The 22,000-nt window shown below is 35.5% G+C and overlaps 1 protein-coding gene across 2 annotated transcripts in view; it reads left to right on the top strand.

Annotated features, from left to right (window-relative positions):
* LOC121428339 overlaps positions 1-21,689 on the top strand; it is a 70,961-nt gene extending 49,272 nt beyond the window's left edge. The window contains exons 17-35 of one of the 2 annotated variants that reach the window (XM_041624914.1): positions 901-1,025; positions 3,870-3,976; positions 4,881-5,093; positions 6,149-6,187; positions 6,597-6,664; positions 7,190-7,311; positions 9,121-9,245; positions 9,837-10,049; positions 10,974-11,006; positions 11,321-11,379; positions 11,851-11,993; positions 12,875-12,993; positions 13,807-14,016; positions 14,698-14,730; positions 16,213-16,308; positions 17,222-17,281; positions 18,199-18,297; positions 19,744-19,773; positions 20,552-21,689. In XM_041624914.1, coding sequence (XP_041480848.1) covers positions 901-1,025; positions 3,870-3,976; positions 4,881-5,093; positions 6,149-6,187; positions 6,597-6,664; positions 7,190-7,311; positions 9,121-9,245; positions 9,837-10,049; positions 10,974-11,006; positions 11,321-11,379; positions 11,851-11,993; positions 12,875-12,993; positions 13,807-14,016; positions 14,698-14,730; positions 16,213-16,308; positions 17,222-17,281; positions 18,199-18,297; positions 19,744-19,773; positions 20,552-20,769 — 2,112 coding nt within the window. In that variant the 3' untranslated portion in view covers positions 20,770-21,689. Of the gene's footprint in view, positions 1-900; positions 1,026-3,869; positions 3,977-4,880; positions 5,094-6,148; positions 6,188-6,596; positions 6,665-7,189; positions 7,312-9,120; positions 9,246-9,836; positions 10,050-10,973; positions 11,007-11,320; positions 11,380-11,850; positions 11,994-12,874; positions 12,994-13,806; positions 14,017-14,697; positions 14,731-16,212; positions 16,309-17,221; positions 17,288-18,198; positions 18,298-19,743; positions 19,774-20,551 lie in introns of both variants that reach the window. The other variant, XM_041624913.1, reaches the window with a different exon arrangement.
* Positions 21,690-22,000: the final 311 nt, after the last annotated feature.

Raw genomic sequence — 22,000 nt, 5'->3', positions numbered from 1 at the left:
TCGAATTCTCATGCAATTTATTAAGTGCGTTTATCCACTTTGCAGAGTTCTCAAGCCGCTAAGAGTATCTTCTAGTAAAAAGAAACAATAATTCTTAAATGAAGATTCATCCAATGTTTTTGAAAGCAGCTTAAAGGCCACCGCACACCTTACGACTGTTCGCAATCCGATTTTGGAACAAATCGCATTTTGCTAATTTTCTGAAAATGTGAATGGAACTTATCACTTTATTCGAGGTTGAAATCAATTTTAAAAAATACTAATATAACCATTTTGAAAGATTGCAAGCCTTTATTTTGGAGTAAAGGCCAAATTAGTTTCAAATCGTAGCCAATCGTACGACTGCTTTTTATTTTATTCTAAGAAGGATAATGGCATAGTCATAGATTTGAACATAGGTATTCTTAGATGATTTAGAACATTACACGGTAAGATATTCCATGTCTTAATATTGGCATCAAACTCTACTACGTTTTATTCTAAAATCGGATCGCGAACAGTCGTAAGGGGCGCGGTGGCCTTTATATATTTTCCTGGATCCTGTCTACTAATCTCAACTATGAAAATCCTACAAGACCATAATTTGCCATCTAGAATCCATATGCCATTCCTACATGTTTCAGGATGATGTAAGATGCTCAGACACCCAAAACATGATTTATAAATTATGTGATCACTGGCCTTCTATAGTTACGATTGATCTGAATCTATCACACCATCCATAAGGCAGGCTCAGCTTTTCTTCTCATGTCTTATATACTGGTGCATGGTATGTATTTAAATGCTTGGATATACAAATTATGATTGACAAATTATGTGATCACTGGCCTTCCATAGTTGTTCTTAGTCTGAATCTATTTCTCTATTCATAAGGCAGGTCCTTTTCTTTTTACTCCTTAGTATGCTGGAGCATGGTATATGATCAAATCTTTACGAAACGATGTCCACCCTTACCAACGTATCTCACAATATTCTCTTCATCACGATGGCTCCATTCTCATGACATCAGATGGCATTCAATCTGGGTAAGTGATTGTTAATGTATTTCATTTTTATAAATCTGTTCAATTTTTTTTTGTAATAGAGATTGATATTTAATACTGTCTTATGAATATGCATCCTGTATGTTTGTTTCTCATGTATGGAAGGCCAGAGTCATAGGCTCATGTTTTTGAACACAGGTTTAATTCAAACTCTGGTCTAAAGTTGTTTAACTATGGAAAGCCAATTGTGGGAGGTATCTCTGACAGCACAAGTTCTATTTGTCAGCTCATTTGACTTTCAGATCATTTATAACTGACTGGGAATAAGATCTGAAACAATTCTCTTCATCATTAAAACATGAGGAAAGAGCCAATTAAAGATGGGAAACATAATTTTGTAATATAATTTTGTAATGTTTGGCTTCCTGTTATTTTAACAGAGAGTTAAAGAAATTTAGATAGTATAATTACTTTCGCATGTAGACCCTAACTAGAAGATTGATTTTTGTACTGTTCGTAAATACCATACTGCGTAAATACATATATAAGAAGATTTTTCATTTGAATGAAAATGATAATAACAACAATGGTGAGGATGAGGATGGTGATAATGATAATAGTATTTTTTAATGTTGACATATAATGCTGTGCAATTTTCCACTATCAGGCACGGTTTTAGGGGGGGGCTTTGGAGAATGAAGCCCCCTAAAAAATTTTTAAAGCCCCCCCCCCCTGAAAAAAAATGAATAAAATAAAAATTTCAACCACAAATAAAAAAAAATAGATATATATGTAGGCCTTACACTGTGCGAGTATAGGAAGTCAATGATCTCCTGCAATATACAAGATTCAACTTTTTTCAAATTAACTTCCCTGTAGGCGGGGTAAGTTGAGCATAGGGGCAAGTTGAGCCAACAGCCCCAGGCCAACAATGAATGAGTCAGACATTGTGGTGGTGTCATGTATTGATGACCCATAGCATAACCCCTAACCCCACCACATTGTTTTCCACTTTGAAACAAAAAGTAGTTTTTTAGAGGGAAAAGTATGAATTTCAGCAAAAAAAGTAAAAAAGAGTGTGAAATAGATAAGTACTTTATTCACACACACGTCTTTAAATATAATAAAGACATGATAACAACATTGTTAGTCCAGGTATGGATCTTCATTCTTGTCATAGTCTGTTATATGATGATGCATAATAAATGTGTGGATACAAAATTATCGCACTAAGCTCGGACTGGGGTAAGTTGAGCCAAACAGCATGGGGCAAGTTGAGCCATGGTAATTCTTATGGTAATGTATCTTAAAAAACAAACAAACCATAAAAATTAATTGAAATGCAGGCTGAAAGGAGCAAATTTACATGACTGCTCTTTTCCTTTTAAAGGATGTTAGTATTATAGAGAATTAGCAAGTAAAATGAATTTAAACAAAAAATTGATATCCTGGTTCTCCCTTCATACATTTTGTACGTAGTTTTTGTGGCTCAACTTACCCCCAGACGGTGGCACAACTTACCCCATATATGGGGCAAGTTGAGCCATTTGACATCGTTTTTTTCAAAGGTCACGATGACTTTCAGTGTGGGGGTAGAAAGTTATATGTAGGTGAAAAACATTTCCCAAGAATCAAATTTAAAGGCAAGGTACTTATTTCTACAATAGTACTAGTCATATCAATTCTAACATGCAAAATGCAAAAAGTGTCACAACTTACCCCGCCTTCCCCTATATATGTACCTCAGCCACTGTGAATTTAACAATGTTTAACCTCAAAACCTGTCTGTGTTTTGTCAAAACACTCTAAATTTTTGTCATTCTTAAGGATATTTTTTATTAGAAAATGGCTCTGTTGCTATATACTCCCTGATTGAGGCTAAACTTACCGGTATCTTAAACATAGTTTAGAGTGTCGATCCATGTTTCGGATGGTAAGAGGAGAGTAAAGATGATATCCAAAAATGTAAAAAAAAACAATGTCCAAAAATTTTGGTGCACTCTGTGTGCCAAAATTTTATTATAAAGCAGAATTTGGCACGTGAAGCACACCAAAAACTGTTAAACTTTTCATGTTTAATAGTATTTTTATGTCAACTGGCTTTATAGCGCATTCAGATGTTTTCTCAAACACATATTGGCAATGGATTCATAAATTTGTTCAGTATCCCATTTAGTAATTTAACTATGTTGGAGATGTATATTTATTTGGAAGTTGATAACGTGTTCCATATGCAAGCTTTCACTTCAAAAATGTTCTCCCTGGTCATCGCATTCCCTTGTAATATTTTAATGGATGTCATTAACATTAAAACCCTATCTCCTGCCATGTTCTGTTATATCTTTTTGCATTCAAAGTCTCTAAATTTTGAGAATATCACTCTTTTAAAAAAAAAAAACCTGGAGAGAATAACAACACAAACCCATTTCTTGATAACTGGTCCTACCCCCTCCCCTTCGTTATCTTTAAATTCCCTCATTTAACACCCATCTGGCCCTGTTGCATGAAAAATTCTAAAGCATTTTGAAAATGTTATTAATTTAGCTCAGTCGCTACGCTCCCTAGCATGATGTGACAAATAGTATTTTTAGGGGCCAAGCTGCTTGGTCAGATAAGGCTACCCACAATAGGCCATTTCCATTGTATTGAATAAACCAATGTCGACAATTTCTCAAGCCCCCAGAAGCCCCCCAAAAAACTTTTAAGTCTAGAACCGCACCTGTGACAGATGGACTCTTAGTACATTGCAATGATTGATGTATGGAATGCTAAAAGAGTGCTCTCTTGTTGTGATTGCCTTCTCACTTGAAATGAAACTTCAAAGCTTGTACTGAATAAATAAAGATATTACTCGCTATACCCAAAACCTCTTCTTTTATTAATCAGACCAGATCAGTGTGACACCACCTGGCATTTTGAGGCCAAAGCTACTCTTGGAGACCCACAGGCTGCCAAGCTAACACTCAAACCTATCGGTATCCCTGCACAAGGAGGTGAGCTTCTTGATAATATGTAATTTTATGAAAGCTATGTCTCCATTGCTGAACTGGACAATCAAGATATTTTAGCCTGTTTGGTGTAACTTGGTCTTGTTGTATTGAACAGGCTGAGATGCTTTAACCCCTATCTGCTTGAAGATGTTGTTGACGAAGCTGTTCATTATCGTTATTACTTGAAGTGGGTAAAGTTAAGTTAAATTTCAATTGGATCTGCAAAGTATAATTACAGGTGAATCTACTTCTGTCAAATTTCTTGGAATGACAAGATTTTGTAAGACGTAGACAAAATGTGACTTAGAGAAGACTTAAATGATAATAATATAGGGTATTTATATTGCGCACATATCCACCTTGCTAGGTGCTCAAGGTGCTCCTATATTACCCGGCTAAGCTAGGCGTTCATAGCGCATGCTATTTATATTTATGTATATGTATGTATGTACAAATAGCACATGCTTTATATATTTTGGGCTTACATCTTGCAAAGATTTTTAATTGATCTAATCAACTTTACCTATATGGAAATCCATCAATACCATATATATTTCTACAGGAAAATGCACAATGCCCTTTTGTAAACAAAAGAGGACAGTGAACTGTCAAGAATACTATGAATGTATAGAATATACATCGAATCTGACAAAATATTTTGAACAAACATGCATTTTTAGATGGTGATGTTGCTGGCTTTCCATAGTTATGGTTGATCGGATCAATCACAACTCTTTGTAATACAAGACCCTGGTCTGAAACTTTGCTTCAACTTTGCAATTATTTGACTTATGCAGATTTAACTGTACAATCCTCTCCTGATGAACCCAAAGTTTTTTTTCTAATCCCCTTTTGTCTCTAAATGCTGATAAATTATAACTTTACCTTTTATCTTTCCGACTTTCAGAGGATTACTGGGTGATCTACACCGATTACACCGACCACGCCCTGGTCTACAGCTGCTCCGACAAGAAACTTGATGGAACCTGTAAAGAGGGCGCTGTCCATGCTTATGTCATGAGTCGTAATACCACGCTGTCCGACCAAGCAATGGGACATGTTAATATGCTTCTTGAGGCAGTGTGTGTTGATCCAAATGCTATGATCCCCACACCCTCAGGTCAGTTCTCAGTCTTGATTTAACTTGAGGGATTCATCCTGGGTGGTGTTTTGTAAAGCTGTTTGTAAGATATGAATGACTTTACAAACGACTGGTGATCCTCTCTTGTGGTAAACGATACACCAGCTTTCTGTTGGTGTTGTCTTACTTTCAAAAGAAAGGGACACCAGTCATTCGTAAAGCCACTCATAAGTTAAGAACAGCTCTATGAAACAGCCACTTGGGGGCCGTTTCATAAAGCTATTCGTAAGTTAAGAGCTACTTTAAGAATGACTGGTGATCCTTCTTATGCGCTTGACTATCGCCAATGAATATATCATTTACCACAAGAAAGGATCACCAGTCGTTCTTAAAGTCGCTCTTAACTTACGAACAGCTTTATGAAACACCCACCAGGATTTATAAATCAGGGCAACTCAGATAGTTGATGATTATTCATTATTTTCTGACAAACCTTTAATCTCCCGCCCCCACCCCCCCCCAAAAAAAAAGATGACAATTAAGAGATATAAAAAGGACAAAATTGTCTTTATGAAAATATAACAAGCATAAAACAAAACATAGCAAGGAAGTTCATTATAACCTCAAGAGGGTGCACTTCTTGTAAAAAACGGGGCGATAATTTACCATTTGTGGCAAATAGGATTGGTGCGTACCCTTTGGGATGACTCCCCCTCCTTGGTGCAGCACTTAATCTATTTGAAATTTACATATTCTTCCGTCTGACTTATTGGTAAAACATTGTGTACAATGTTCATGCACAATGCATAGAAGGTGGTAAACATACAGCGAGCAAAATTTTTGTCTTGATATATGTGTCATATTTTAGTGATATTTTGTGTTCAAATTCAAATGCAACTTCTTATTTGATATTGTTCTGAGAAAACTTTCACTTCTGCCATGAAATATGTGTTCTCTTCCGTATGTTATGGAATTTGTTTTCAGCTCATGTTGGAGTACATATTGAAATTTCTGCCCCAAAGAATTCATGTCCATTTGAGACGAAAACCTGTTTGATATTGTTGCTTTTATTCTATTTATTTTTCTCTATGTAGAATGTGATCATGTTCTTGAAATGGGAATCAGAAGACCAGGTATGCTTATCATTCAAATACTTCACTATACTTTTTTAAGCCGCCTTTGACACAAGTAGCTAAAAAAAAAACACCTGTACCACTAAGGAAAAGCACCTCTGAGATGAGATGGAATTTTAGTAACAAGACAAGGTGGAAAGTTTGACAAATTATTTGAACTTTAACAATTATCAAAGTCTTTGGAAAATTTGTTCTCAACCAATCAAATACCAGGATATAGTAGCTATTAAATACACATTGAACTGGTAGTTACTTACTAAATTTATGGAAACTGGTCCCAGTTGGCAACAGTTATAAACTGCCTTCAGTTATCAAATTCATCAGCCATTGTGCGTAATTTAGATATCGATCTAATATCCTGTAAATTTTATTGATAACATGTTTGTATATTTTTTGTTTTGTATCTTAGTGGTAGAATTGGCCAGGTCTTGTGTTGTGGATGAGCTCCCCATTATGGAAGATTTTGATATTGCACGAGTAAGTTTGGTTGTAATGTTGCGTTCAATCATGACTGCATTAATATTTTTGTTTGTCATCAAACTTTTTGTTGATTTATGCCTGGAAGTTAAAATAAACTGAGCCTCTGAAAATAGAGGAGTTTCTTATTGTGACCAGGATCTAAGACTTGGTGTCGCAGATTTCGATGAAAATCAATATTTTGTTTTAAATACTGGATATGGTATCACATGATGGCCAGTTCATATCACAGCTCTAATGAAATAAATGATATTACAATGTCATGTCAAAGGGAAAGCTATCTTTTTGAACAACGCATTATTGCATTATGTTTTTCCATTCCCCTATACATATAACTTGCATCTTGAGATTTAAGGTTTTGTCACCCCATTATTTATATGTGTATAGGAGGGAAAATCGACCCCATAATTTGTGTTTTTAGGTGACTTTGATATCTTTATTAACTGTATGAATACATGTGCTCATAATTTTCCATGATATCGTTGTACAGAGAGCAGCATACTTATATTCTCATTCCTTTTGCAGTATGCCGGAGCATGGTATACAGTTTCCCAGATACAACCATTTGAGTATCCATTCCACAGAGTTTCAAACTATGTTCTCCAAGACAATGGAAGACTTCTGATGTCTACAGATCAGTTCTTCAGGTCAATTTCTTCCTTATTTGATCATATTAGAGATCATGATGATGGTGATGATAATGGAAGAATTGGTGTTGATGGTGGTGGTGGTGGTGATGAGGATGGTGATGGTGATGATGATCAAAGGATGGTGATGATGATGGTGGTGATGATGGAGGTGATGATGATGATGATGATGGTGATGATGATGATGATGGTGATGATGGTGATGATGATGCTGATGATGATGATGATGGTGATGATGATGATGATGATGATAATAATATGCAACATTTATATAGCGCTTAATACAAATGTTTCTAAGCGCTGCATACTAGTACCCCGGCTTTAGCACGGCTACCCTGATCGGGCGCATCGAGCATTCAAGGAATTTCTTCCTACCGGGTACCCATTTACTACACCTGGGTCGAGAGTGGCAAATGTAGATAAACGCCTTGCCAAAGGACGCTTTTGAGCACTTTTAGAAATGCACATCGACATAGTCAACTGGTACGAGATGACGTCATTTTTTAGCGTTCCATATGCCTCAGGTCCTCACACACGTCCACTATCAGAATCGAGAACCTCGCCACATCCATTTTGCGGTTCTCCTAAATCATAGTCGACGTGCACGTGAGTGACGTCATTTAACCGCTCAAGCTCAGCATGAAGTTCAACCTTTCCCTTTTAAAACACAGTTTTCAGTGACTTTTTCACAAAATTAATGTAAGTTGTACGATGCATTATGTTTATCATATTTGAAATTGCTTTCTGATCTCCGAAATTTATATCGATATATATCCTAACACGCGTAAAAAAGGAATCAAAGCAAGTGAAAGGGCAAGTGTGCACAAGTTGCACCTTCGCATCACCCGACCGGGTCGCCAGGCGATGGTACGCCCAGATCTTCCGGGTCGGGCAGCGTGTCATGACCCGCTGGTTATCATGCTGTTTCAAGTGGACGTACATACACGTACAAGTCGAGTGAAATCTAAAGTCATCCGATCTGTAGTGAACGAGGGCAGACAACAACGTTGACTCGAGCGATCAGAGGACTGCTGCGACGTTCTCGTTCACTACTCCTAAAAGTCTCTAGTGCTGCGGTGGGATGTGAACCCCGGTCCTTGTGGTTCACAGTCCGGAGACTTATCCACTGAGCCACAACACCTCTCGATGATGATGATGATGATGATGATGATGATGATGATGATGATGATGATGATGATGATGATGATGATGATGATGATGATGATGATGATGATGATGATGATGATGATGATGATGATGGTGGTGGTGGTGGTGGTGGTGGTGGTGGTGGTGGTGGTGGTGGTGATGATGGTGGTGTTGGTTTCGGTGATGATGGTGGTGGTGGTGGTGGTGATGATGATGGTAATGATTCTGATGGAGTTGTGGTGGTGGTGATAGCAATGATAATGTTAATTGTGGTTTTAGTTGTGATGATGGCGATCATGTTGATGATAATGCTGATGATGGCATTGATATTTGTAATTATAATAATGATTATAATATAACTACTAATTTCAACATAATCAAATTGTACACAATTTAATCAATAATAGCACTTTCGGGCTTAACGGAAAAGAGCTGTGTAAGTGATAGTAATGTTAATATTCAAAATAGAACACATAGGACACCATATATTATATACAGGCATTTCAAGTTTAGTTTATTCAAAATTAATTTCAAGTATAAGTAATTTAAAAAGTCCAACACACATGTATGAATACGAAAGAAGATAAATGATACAAAAGAAAAATTCTCAAACAGTTCTTGAATAATAATTCAATCTCTATTTTCTGTATATCTTGTTTGTAGACCAGGGAACTGTTCGACCATGCATTTTGATGCCCATGCCTTCCATCTGGATCGAGAGGAGGGCGATTCCAAACCAATCAATGGAAAACTATTCCTTCAACCTCTTGATAGTAGGGTCCCTCCAGGTAGGTTTATTATAATGGGAATTTTAATTCATTCATTGAATTTCTTGGGATAAGTTTTTAATCTGATTTTTAATTTATTCATGGAATCGACATAAAAATAGATACATGATAATATGCTTAATATTGTTCCACCATTGGACTGTTAAAACCTTACATCTCAAAATTAAAAATATTAACAAATTGAAGACAGCTCAAATAGGGCAGTATTTTAGTGTCGTGAACATGATTATGACATATTGGTGGAAGCCTAGTATTATCTTAATAAAGTTTCTTAATCCTTGTAAAGAACGTTTTCTAGGCATCTTATTATTATCACTCAATATCTCATAAATGAAAGTAAATCTCTCAGATGTCCTCAAACTATTATAGATTTGATGTCCAAAGTTTTGACATCCCACCAATGATATTATTAATATGATATAGGGGTATTATGTACATGTATGTATATTTATTCAAAACCAGCTGGAAATACAATTACATCTATTATTGACACTATTACCCATTATTGCCAAATAAATGTTTGTCTTTTTGTTATTTTATTGTCTTTATTATTATTCTCATCATCACTATCACCATCATCCTTCATGTCAGGCAACTACTGGGTAGCTTACACCGACTACACGGACCATGCCCTGGTGTACAGCTGCATCCGGAAGAACGTGAGCGGAGAGTGCATGAAGGGATACTCCATGGCCTGGTTTATGTCGAGGAATCCCGGGCTGAGCGAGGGCGCTATCACTCACATGAAACACCTACTTGGTCAGCTTTGCGTTGACCCGGCCAGATTGAGGGACGTCATCACAGGTGAATCCTTGTTCATCAAATCAATTTTAAGGAAAACAGAGTTAAATGAAAGATCATCATTGACATGTAAACTTTTCCTTCAAAATTGAGTCATTTGTTTATGTAGATGACAGATGCATTAGTATATAACATTAATAATAACAATAATATGAATAACAATAGCAGGGCCTGCTGGGAGAAAAGTTTTTTGAACTGAAGTGGTTATACTGGATCCAGTTATTATTGTCAATGATTTAATTTTTTATTGATTTATGCATACTTGATTTATTATGCATCAAAGTTTATGTGAATTATTTAGATTATTCATATATAACTGATGAAATTGAAAAGTAATTTGATTGTCTTTGTGTCATTGAAGGAAGAAGATGAATCATTGCATTAATTGAATAAATACTTACTACAGTACTACAAAACACAACTAGGCTTTGTTTGCTGATTTCTTTAGACCACATGAGTTATGCAGAGCTGCCAAGTAGTACGGATTTTCCGTATTTAGTGCTGTAAAAGAATAGGCCTACTGATGATTTCATGCAAAATACTGATTCTCTTTGGTTTCAGTAATATGTGTTGTCCTATGGTATTTCTTTGAAAATACCGATTTCCTCGCCAAAATACTGATATTCACCTTTAAAAAAATGAAATGTTCAGGTTGGCAGCTCTGGTTATGTTGGTTTCCCATATTTAGTTCATGCATTCTTGCTTTTACTTGTGAAACGTAATGATATTCATGTGTATTTTTACATTTGATGATAACAAATGAAGATGCAATTGAATTAAATTCAATATTGTTAAAGAGTTAACTGGGATAGTATGTATGAGTATCATGAAACAAATATTTACATATCATCTTTAGGCATGACTTCATGTGAGAAATGGATGAAAAGCCAGTTTAATTTTGTTTCTCTCTAAATTGTTGTTTTCCAGCTTGTGATGCAGCAATCGGTATAAGTTCAGAAGGTAAGCTTCTTATTTAAAATTTTACTTATATATATTGATAATGATAATACTGATGATGATAATGATGTTATCAATATTGATAATGATGGAATAAATGATAATACAAAATGAAAAAGGAAAGAATTCAAAATGCCCAGATAAAGAATATTTGGAGAGTTGGCTCTGAAGAAATGAGTTGAAAAGTATAATTTAAACATTCTTTCTTTTTGCTTTATTTTCATATACTTATTTTAGTAGAATAAGATTTCATATATTTCATTGTGCTAGTTTGATTATATCAAAGTTATTTTATGTTTGATTTTTATGTTTTGCAGCAAGAAGTCCATGCGATATTTCAACATTTCAAGTGAAGGAAAATTTTGTCATCGATAAGGTAGGAGAGATAAGTAATGTACATTATATTGAATCCTTTATGTTACTCGCATTTTTGCTTGATCATTGAACTGCCACTGGCAGTAACATAAATATATATTTTTTAGGTGTTCATATATGTGTATCATTATTCAAGTATTTTTGTCTTTGACTCTTTATTTGTCTCTTGTTTCTGTCTTTCTTTTAATCTATTTATATTCTATGTCCTGCTTGCTTTCTTCCTATGAATTATTTTCTCCCTTGCTAAATCTCTGTCTTTATATGTGTACAGTACCTTCTGTCAGTTGCTTTCTCTTTCTCTTTTCTCCCCCTCTCATACCCCTCCCCACCCCACCTCCACCTCTCTTTAACTTTCTTTCCCCATCTCTCTCTCTTTCCCATCCTTCAAACCTACAGCTGTCCAAGTCCACAACTTCAATATCAATAAAAGGTACTCCTTTATAAATCTTATATCTCTTTTTTTATTCCTCAGTTTATGGGAGACTGGTATGAATTAAGCCACATCCGTGGTGAGAATCGATTCATGGTAGTCCCGGACAATGAAAAGATGTCTATTACAGCGCCCTCTGGTGACAATGCTGGTCACATTGCGATTACCATGAAGAACATTAGATTGTGAGTCATAGGCCTAATACTGGTATTTGTATTATGAATATGCGACCAACCACCCCAAAACCAATATTAAGTCGCCAAAAATTGATTTTGAGATTTACACCAAGCTTGAAAAGCATATATTCTAAGCTTTAAAATGATATATAACTTTTCAAATTGATCAAAAATGACCCTCACAAGTACTAGATTGAATGCAGAAGAAATTCCATGAGAGCTTCAACAAAGGATAAAACAAGGTTTGAAGTTGGGCATTCACTCAATCATGACATATGTGCACACTGTACACTTTCATTCAAACTTCCAAGCAGCTAACAAAAATTGGTTATCAAAGAAATTCTTGTAACTTATCTTTTATTCAACTGTACAACTTCAAATTTTGACAACATGAAAAGAATTACTCTTTTAAAGCTTATTTTCCAAATTTTGCTTTTTGAATCCGAAACCATTTTGGATGTTTACAGAGTACCTTTTGGGGTGGCTGTCACATGGTTGATTTTTACATTTTCCTTATCATTACAAAGTGTTTGATCTCTTATAACTTGCCCATATTGTTGAAATCTGTATTGACAGAATGAACTTATAATGAGATTTAAATAACCATAACTTCCTGCCTCCAGTGAATATATTTTTGTATATCAAACTTTATATCCTCTCATTTCAAAATGACAACATTTCTGTTTGATACAAGTAATCATACATTTACTTCAGATTTATTTTATTCATAATAAACAGCTTTTCTCAAATAAAATTTCCTAATTATGCAGAGATGATTGGCAATTTTAATAGGTACCAATCACATTTTTTTTATTAATTTGAACTTCATCATTTATCAGTTTTTCTTGAGCATATTTTATTTTATCCCTCTCCCAACTTATTGCATGTAGGGATGGAGAATGCTTACCAAATGATATGCCAGGCATGGGATGGCTTGGTCGTGAAGAGCCTGCTAAGATTGTTGTATCATTTCCTCTTATACCAGAAGGTTATCAAGTACCCCAAGTGGGTAAGTACAAGTTAAAATGCCAGAATCGGGAATAAAGTTTTAAACAATATTGGACCAATGACCGCACCTTGTGGACTACAAAGAAAAGGCGTGGGTCAAGATTGCCTTGAAACTAAAACCATTTAGACAATTCACATCTGTCTTAAAGTTAGGGCAAAATTCTTAGCCAGTTTTAATTAAGAAAAGTTACTTAGCCATTCATCCTATATCTGTCTAAGTCGCGCAAAAACTCTTAGCCAAATTCTAAGACAAATTCTTAGCCAATTCTGTATAAGCTGTTAGGCTGAATGCAATGGGTTCATTAAACACAGCCTCAACGAGAGTGGATAGGTCGCATAATGGACGAATGAAGACAAGCATCATTTGGTTTATACAACAAATCTTCTAGAATGTGTTATTTGACAAAATCAATGAAAAAAAGCAGATGGAATTAAAATGTATTTGCCTTTGTCTCAAACATTTTCTCTGATGACATGATTATTTTCCCCATGTATGAAGGCAGTTAATTTTTGTTTTTTTTTGTAACGTGCTTTGATTCATGCATTTATAAAGTATACACAGCCGTGTTGATGCGCGCGACCACACACACATACAAAATGTACGTACACACACGTGCTCAGTACGTGGTACACACTGAGGGAGAGAGTTCAACTATGCAATGAAAAAATGAAAAATGCATCGTTGCTGTGCAATGGAAAATAAAATTTGCAAGCAGCACAATGACAAAATGGATCATATATTGAATGACTTTCAGCCAATGAAATGACAAGAATCTTTTTTGAGTTGTATAATATCCATTATCGCATCATACAGTGAACTACTGGGTGCTGGATACAGACTATGACAACTACGCTATCATGTACACCTGTCATCGGATCAAGAGGGACGGCACCTGTGACCCATTGGCCATGGGTCTCTGGATCTTGGGTAGAGAGAGGCAAATTCAGCCAAGATTCTGGGCAACCGTTCAGAGGGTCATCGAGGAAGCTTGCGTTGACCAGGCCACAGTGCAGGCTAACCCAGGTAAGAGACTTATTGTGTTTTATGATTATTTATAATAGGGCTTCAACTATGTTGCCAATAGCAAGTGTCGTGTTCATGCTTTAATACTACTCTACATTCCAATTGGCATTTCTGGGCACAGCGCTGTGCAGTTTGGGTGCAGCGCTGCTCTCTGGTTGGTCATGCATGCATCACACTGGCTATATGCTTGCCATCATAAATACAGAGAAATCAGGGGAGCGTTTCATGAAAGACTTGTCACAAGTTTTACCTGAAAGGTACTGTGGTCATGGTGCCTCTCTGCCAATCATAATTAAGGAAAGTTTTCAGACCAATGTTGATGAAATGCTCCCCAGTTCTTAGGTTTTACTCGCGAATCTGCAGTATTTGTATAAAAGCCTGTTCTACATTAACCACTATCACTTGTAGCCCTCTTATCTTTGCCCTTGTTATGAATATACACATAGGGATCCCTTTCCATAGATATAAGCTGATAAATTGAAATATGTTCAAACAAAAATATATAGTAATTATGAATATAGTCACTGGGTTTGTCATAGACTAAAACAATGTTAGATTTCATCAAGAATTTTAGAGGGGATTATGATTATTATAAACCCTCAGAAGGTACATGTATGACAAGATCATAGTATGAATAACCATTACTTTTTTTTTCATCCTTTCTTTTTTTTATCATTACAGCTCCTTGTCCCCAGGAATCTAATGCTGGCCCAGGTAATTTGAAAGTATTTTATATCCCGCTACAGCTTCTTTTTTTTCCCCTGTTCCCCATCAGGTCAAAGTATTTTGATTATGCTTGTAATTTCTCAATATACAAAATAGTGGTAAACATGAAATTGACAAATCCATAGGAAATTGATGGCAAAGATATACATTATAATTTTTTTTTTCGTATTTCCAATTCATAATCAAAATAAAAATCTTAATTAAAAAAGTAGCAGATGTGACAAATTAAATCAATAACAGTAATAAGTCATGATGTAGCACATCCAGATTCCTTAATAAACAAGAATAGTTTGAAAATATCCAAGGAAATGGGAACATGCACATTTTGTGAAAATTTTAATGTTTACCTCATTTTACTAAATGCATAAATTGAGAATAGAAAGAGAGTGTAAATATGACATCACATTCCTGTAGATTGTACACATGATAGAATATGTGTGTACCAAGAGTGGTTAGATTCAGATGAAAATGGTATAGAACGATGGGGCACGTGGTAGAGTGGTCTAAGACGCCCGACTACACACATGAAGTTGTAGGGTTCAATCCCCAGCCACAGCACCTATGCCCTTAAAGGCAACTTGTCGATAGTCTATGCTGCGCCTTTTAGCAGGAATCCCATAATGAAGGCACTATATATATCTATCAACTGCGGCTTTCCTGCTTTCCTTTGTTTTGTCTATAATGAAAACTGAGGATTGAAAAAGATGCTTGAGGGATCCCTGCAGAAAAGACAAGACTTTTGACAAGGTGCCTAGGCACGTCAAATCAACCTATTCTTTTATCGATCATACAATGAAATAAGTGGAAATGCTTTAGGCATTGTTGGTACCAACATGGACCTATTAGAGAGGGACACTCATCAATTAGTTAATGAATTCACTAATTGGTGACCGTCATTGTGCTCTGAATAACATTCTCTTCATATTTGTCTACGTTGATCCTTCCTTGTTCTGCCATCAATTTAGACCATTAGTTGAAAGAAGCAGTTCATGATTAGACATTGATATTGCACAAACTATATACACAGAAGATGATAAATCACATAAATCCTGGAAAATCCATGTGCAGTTCTGGTTATCCTTTGGCAATCATATTTCAATGTGTTTTATTTGGGAAAATGTATGCATATTTTAAGATAGAGGCAATATTGTAATTGATTGTCTATTATGTATAACCACAAACCAAAACCAGGAAAACTGTCCTTTTGTAGTTGCTATTGTCAAAACACCTGTATGTTCTCACTAAGACGCACATAATCACGAGGCAGCGGATCTCATTCGATCAAAGAAATGATAGCGTTGAGTTCCATCTATAATAGATCCACGAGTGTACTTTTTATCTTTTGAATTTTTAACTGGTGCATTTCTTGGGGATGGGGCTGAATTAGACCATCCAATGTTTTTATGCATCAAAAGAATTCATTGACATTTTCATAGTGATAGTAAAGATCTTCCTTATTTTTCTATCCAGCACCAGTTGACAACGTAGTTTGTGAGGACATAGGATTTGGATGCTGTCTCTTGTCTGCTGAGGCCGCTGTCGATGCCGACTACTCAAACTGTCCTCGTGAGTAATCACCTGACCCCATCAATCATCACTTGCATTTGATTTCATTATATTTTTTAAGTTCCAGGGGCCCAGATTCATAAAGGACTAATGATTGTGGCAACTTTGCCATAATGGCGACTACCTTGGTAACAGAGCTTGACAGCCAATCAAAAAAAAGGTCTCCATGGCCAGAAGTATAATGGCAAAAATACTGTAATGATATCTTTATGAAACAGTCCCATGATACAAATGACACATTAGATTATGCTGTATTTGTAATTGGCCAACAAAGACCTAACAAAAAAATCCCTTGTTCAGGGATGCTTTTCATAAAGCTGTTAGAAATATTTCTAGTGTTCAATTAGTTTCTCAACAAAATTCATTCTCATTTATAGGTAAGATTTAAATGGAATCCCTTAGATTAAATTTGAAATTCTTGTTATCAAACAGCTAATTGTAAAGTTTCAAATTTTACAAAAATATTGATTAGAGTTATATAAAGTTGATTCTTATGATACAAAAAAGACAAAACTTATGTATGCATATGTCATTTTACATTGAAAATATTTTTTCTCTGTAGCTCCTTTGAAAAAACACACAACTAAATTTTCCTTGACATTGAAATTTGGAGGTTGATTAGAAGCCATATATCATTCATTCACGAAGTCACCAACATCGTTCATGCATGGGGTTGATCCAGAATTTTCAAGAGGGGGGGGGGGCATTTTTTGTTCAAAAAAATTATTACAAGCCCCCCCCCACCCCTAAAAAAGGTCTTCTCTTGCATATGTCTGCCAACTTTCTACTTCAAAATTGTTTTTATCACTCTCAAGGGGCTGGGGCACAGGCCAGATGTGCCCCACGAATCCAACTCTGTATGTGATATGTTGATCCATTGAATATCTGTATTATGTTCTTGTATTAAATACAGGTGTAGCGCCCCCTGTTGCTGGCCAGATGATCCCTGAAGCACCTGTTAGCATTGTTGAAGGTGAAGGTAGGACAATATTCCTCAGCCCTGTTTCATAATGATCTGTTACCCTCAGCCAATCAGAATGAAGGATTTCAGTAGCTTTTAACTGTTAATTGAAATTTTTTTATTATAATATGTTTTGTGAAACAGGTCCCTTGGCCCTGTAAGATAAAAGATACAATTAGTGGTATGATAAACCATAATTATATTCCATGGCATATTATGTTCAACCATTTACATTCAGTTGTAAATATTGATTATATTTCTTTTTGTGACACCACTGATGCATTGAGGTTTCATTGTTTTTTTTTTTTCAAAATGGTTATTATAGATGTTTTGAATGTATGAACATTCCATTAAGCATAACAGTAAATGTAAGTTTACTGCAAATCATGTACCAAAAAAAATTATGATCAACTTGGGAATATTATTTGCACCTCTTATAGTGGTACATGTATCTACATGTATATGTCTTTGAGAATCTAATCTGCCTTCATTTTAGTTACAGACTAGATTGGTTTATATTTGAAATGAGATTTAAAGAAAGCACTGGTAATGTGGAAGGATGAAGGCCAGGTCATCCAAAATCGGAAAAATTTCCCTCTCTTAAACAGTATATGCACCATCTCTGTAGAATTTTAAAACAAAATTAGAGTCATTTTGGGGTTACTAAGGGCAAATAGCCCCTCTCATCCTTGCCACACTGCAGTCCACTTCGGTATACTACCAAGATGGACTGTGTGGTTCTTCGGTAAGTTCAGTAAGTTTGCTTGCCTTCGCCTTGGGCCGAGTCACAGGTAAAGTCTATTGAAGAAGGACTCCTGCAGCAGCCTTGTGAATTAAAAAAGAACCAGCTTCAACTGCATCCATGATGATTTATATGAATTAATGATAGATAACTGATCACATTTTATTCTGTTCTGCCTGCCTTCCAGCTGTCTGTGATAAGCGCTTGAATTGCAAGATGTTCTGCCGCTTTGGATTCAAGAGAGACAGCGACAACTGTGAGATATGTGCATGCGCCGAAGCACCAAGTAAGAGTTCTATTATCATATGTTCTATGTTCACATATGATGTAACACCAGTAACATCATTAGTGTGTTCAGAGTAGTTCCATAAAGTAATCAATTTTTAGTTTCGCCCAACTCAAATTTTTCTCAATTCTTACTTTGTACAACTGTAAAATAAATGCATGTTCAGAAGCACCAAGTAAGAGTTTTATTATCAAACATTCTAAAGCTACATTCCTACGTGATGTGACCAGTTTCCGTAACAGTATTTTTAGGCAATCCACACAGGCAAGAATTTTTTGGGGGGAGAAGGGGAGGGGGAGGGGGCTAAATTTAACAACCTACTGCGTAAATCTGCGACATTGGATAAGCTTTTAACATTGCAATGAATGAGGATTTCCAGTGCTCTAGCTATTCTTTATTGTCCAGGGGCCCGTTGCAGAAAGAGTTGCCTTCAAACGCAACTCTAAAAATCATGCGCAACTTGATTTTCAACCAATCCACAGTGCGCATTTGGGACTTGCGTTTAAACGCAACTCTTTTTCCAACGAACCCCGGTGCTCTTTCAAGCATTTCTGGGTGAAATCATCCCGAGCCCTGTGTAGTTCCTGCCATGAATTAATCAATTTATTGCGTACACCCGACCAAGATGTTTCTTTTTCTTACTTCATTTCATAATCATAATCTGCTCAAAGCTCCATGGCTTTTGTTCCTGCAACAATTCCTCCACTCTAAATTCCACACACTAAGTGAATGACCAAATTTAACCCTGGGTTTAACACTATACCTGACCCTAAACCTAACATAAACCCTGTTGCAACCCTAACCATACATCTGAGACGAAATTAAGCCCAGAGCAATTGTCGCAGGAGGAAAAGTCGTGTCACCCTGCTCAATGCAAGATCATTTAAAAGCATCACAGCGTTTTATATCAACTAGAAAACAGATGCAAATTATTTGAAGATGGTTCTACATATATGGCATCAGAGTAATCTTTGATTGGCAAAATAATAATAGTCTGTTCTTGTATAGTGCATAACACATTATGAATAACGTCTCTCTGTGATTCCAAAGGACTTGCATATTATTACCCCGGTTGTAGCTCAAGCAGCTTTTACGCACTTGGCATTTAAAGGAATAAGTTCCTGCCAGGTATCTGTTCAACTTACCTGGGTTGAGTGCAGCACAATGTGTATTAATTTCTTGCTGAAGGAAACTACGCCATGGCTGGGATTTGAACCCACGACCCTCTGTTTCAAAGACCGGAGACTAATCCACTGGGCCACAACGCTCCATGTCTGTAGAAATGTCTGTAGATTTCATCTTTTATATTGTTTACGTTTCCCTTAAAACGTTAACTAATGTGTAATGAATCATTGAGAATTCCTCATTTGTTGGGGGTTTACAAATAGAGATAAATAAAAACTTATATGCTAATTTCACTTTGTTTTTATATTTTGTTCCATTCAGTTCTAACACCAGATCAGCCTCGTCACAGAGGTAAGTTACTCAATACTAACTAACTTCTACATTTTCAATTATAAGTATAAATTTTCCAAATAAATTAACTAAATTACACAATTTTTTTATTAGACCACCATCAATTTCCAACTTACCTGCTCACGATTCTCTTTGTGTACCATATTTGTTTTTTATTGTATTACTTTTTTTGTTGTATGCCACACTCTGTTTATTCCTTATGATTTCAATCTTTTATATTGTAAAAACTTTTTGTAATTCGGCTCTGTGCTGTGATGAAAGTTTTTTATCTAAATAAACCATTTTGAATTGAATTGAATTGATAGGGGTCTCCTGTCTTCATTAGTAGCATTTTTATATAAAAGAATTTTTTTTGTTCACATCGTATTTTGTATTTTATTCATTATATGACTGCATTGTTTTTATTAATTATTTTGTATAATGTGTTTGTAAACATGTTTTATATTATGTATTGTATAATTTTGAATGCTGAAATAAAACCAAACAATATTCTGCTTTCAAGATTTAAAAAATATCTATTTTGGACCATTTTTCCATCTCTTGGTAGCTATTCTATGGTCCTCTTATATTTATTTATATTATATCGCTGTATCACATAGTTAAGCAATTGATTAAACAAAAATTTTAGCCATTTAATTGAACATAGTGATCGATGCAATCAATATTAAAAATCAACCTATGATCAATTACTTAGCTTTGTGTTATGGAACCCTAGGCTCCTAAAAGTTCCGTATCAGAAGTGTCTTTACAAATGAATTCTTAAATCATCTTCTCATAGGGAGAGCCTGTCAGAGACGTTATGACATCGTCATGGCCAAGTTGAAGAACAACCCCCCTCGTAACGGATTCTACGTCCCTCAGTGTGACGAAGACGGCAATTACCACAAACTCCAGTGCCTCTACCCACAGGAACGATGCTGGTGCGCCAATACCGAAACTGGGCAACGTGTCGGCAAGGCCCGGTACAATGGAGACACGCCCTCCTGCGCTCCTTGAGAGAATGCAATATGCAAGTTGGGATGAAAAGCTATCGATTTGTATGGAGAGATATGAAATGTTTGAAATGTTGCACAAAATTTTATTTTCTGATGATTTTGGGGCATTTTTTAATACTGCACTGTTGGGAGATTGCAGTTTTTTTTCCTGTTCAGAGAAGCCCCTCCTTACTTACAATTCTATGTGGACGTGATTGCTCAAAAATTTGTGTTTATTTTTGAAAGAATGGAAGACATTGGTTTTTGACCATATAAATCTGGTATTGACAAACGGGTACAGTTTTAATGGTTTAGGAACAGATTGGGATCATTACACTGGGCATGGTTTGGATCATATTGAATATCCTAATTGTTTTACAGTCCTTTAAGCTTTCCTTCATGTAATTAAGCTGACAAATCTTTATGTACTTGCACCAAGAAAAAATTGTGTTTCGACTCATCCATATATTTCATGACATTGTATTTAGAGTCTTACCATTATGTTGTCAGCATTTGACATTTTATGAATCTATTGTCATTAAAATTTGCTATTTTTGTATTGCATGAATGGATGTGAATTGATACAAACAAATATGTTGTAAATTGTTTTAAATCTCTTGATGAATTTGTAAATTTCAGTTTTGAAACAACTTGTACTTAACAATGAGTACCATGTCCAACCTTTTTCTTACTCTTTCTCTGTCTGTTCCCCCTCCCTCTCTCTCTCTCTTTCCCACTCCTTGTATCTTTGCTATATCATTATGTAGGGAGAAATGTATTACCAGTATAACACATACAAATACATTATTTTTTTCAGTGTAGCCGTCTTCAACAGCTCGTCAGTTTAATTAATTATGTTAGCTGATACTATTTTCACTACTAGTATTTGAAGAAAACTGCCATGATTTTTGTGATATTCCTTTAAAAAACATACAAATAAATTGTGTGATTCAATATATCATAGAGAGCCTGTATCCTTATGTTCTCATAAAGATTGTTTTTGGTAAAGTGTGGTCGTTTCATGAAGCTGTAAATTATATATGATTTTATGTGTGACTGGTGATCCTTTCTTGTGCTAAAAGATAATATCCCTTTGTATTATAGCTTATCACGTAGCACATAAGATCATGTTCCAGTTATTTGTAAAGTCATCTGTAACTTTACAAAGAGCTTTGTGAAACACATCCCTGATGTAATTGAGATGATTTTGATTAGAATAATCATGATGATGATGATGATGGTGGTTGTGGTGG

Source organism: Lytechinus variegatus, chromosome 15, assembly GCF_018143015.1.
Source record: "Lytechinus variegatus isolate NC3 chromosome 15, Lvar_3.0, whole genome shotgun sequence".
In the NCBI taxonomy this organism is placed as follows: domain Eukaryota; kingdom Metazoa; phylum Echinodermata; class Echinoidea; order Temnopleuroida; family Toxopneustidae; genus Lytechinus; species Lytechinus variegatus.
The sequence above is the reverse complement of the archived record's forward strand: the minus strand, read 5'-3'. Positions and strand labels throughout refer to the sequence as shown.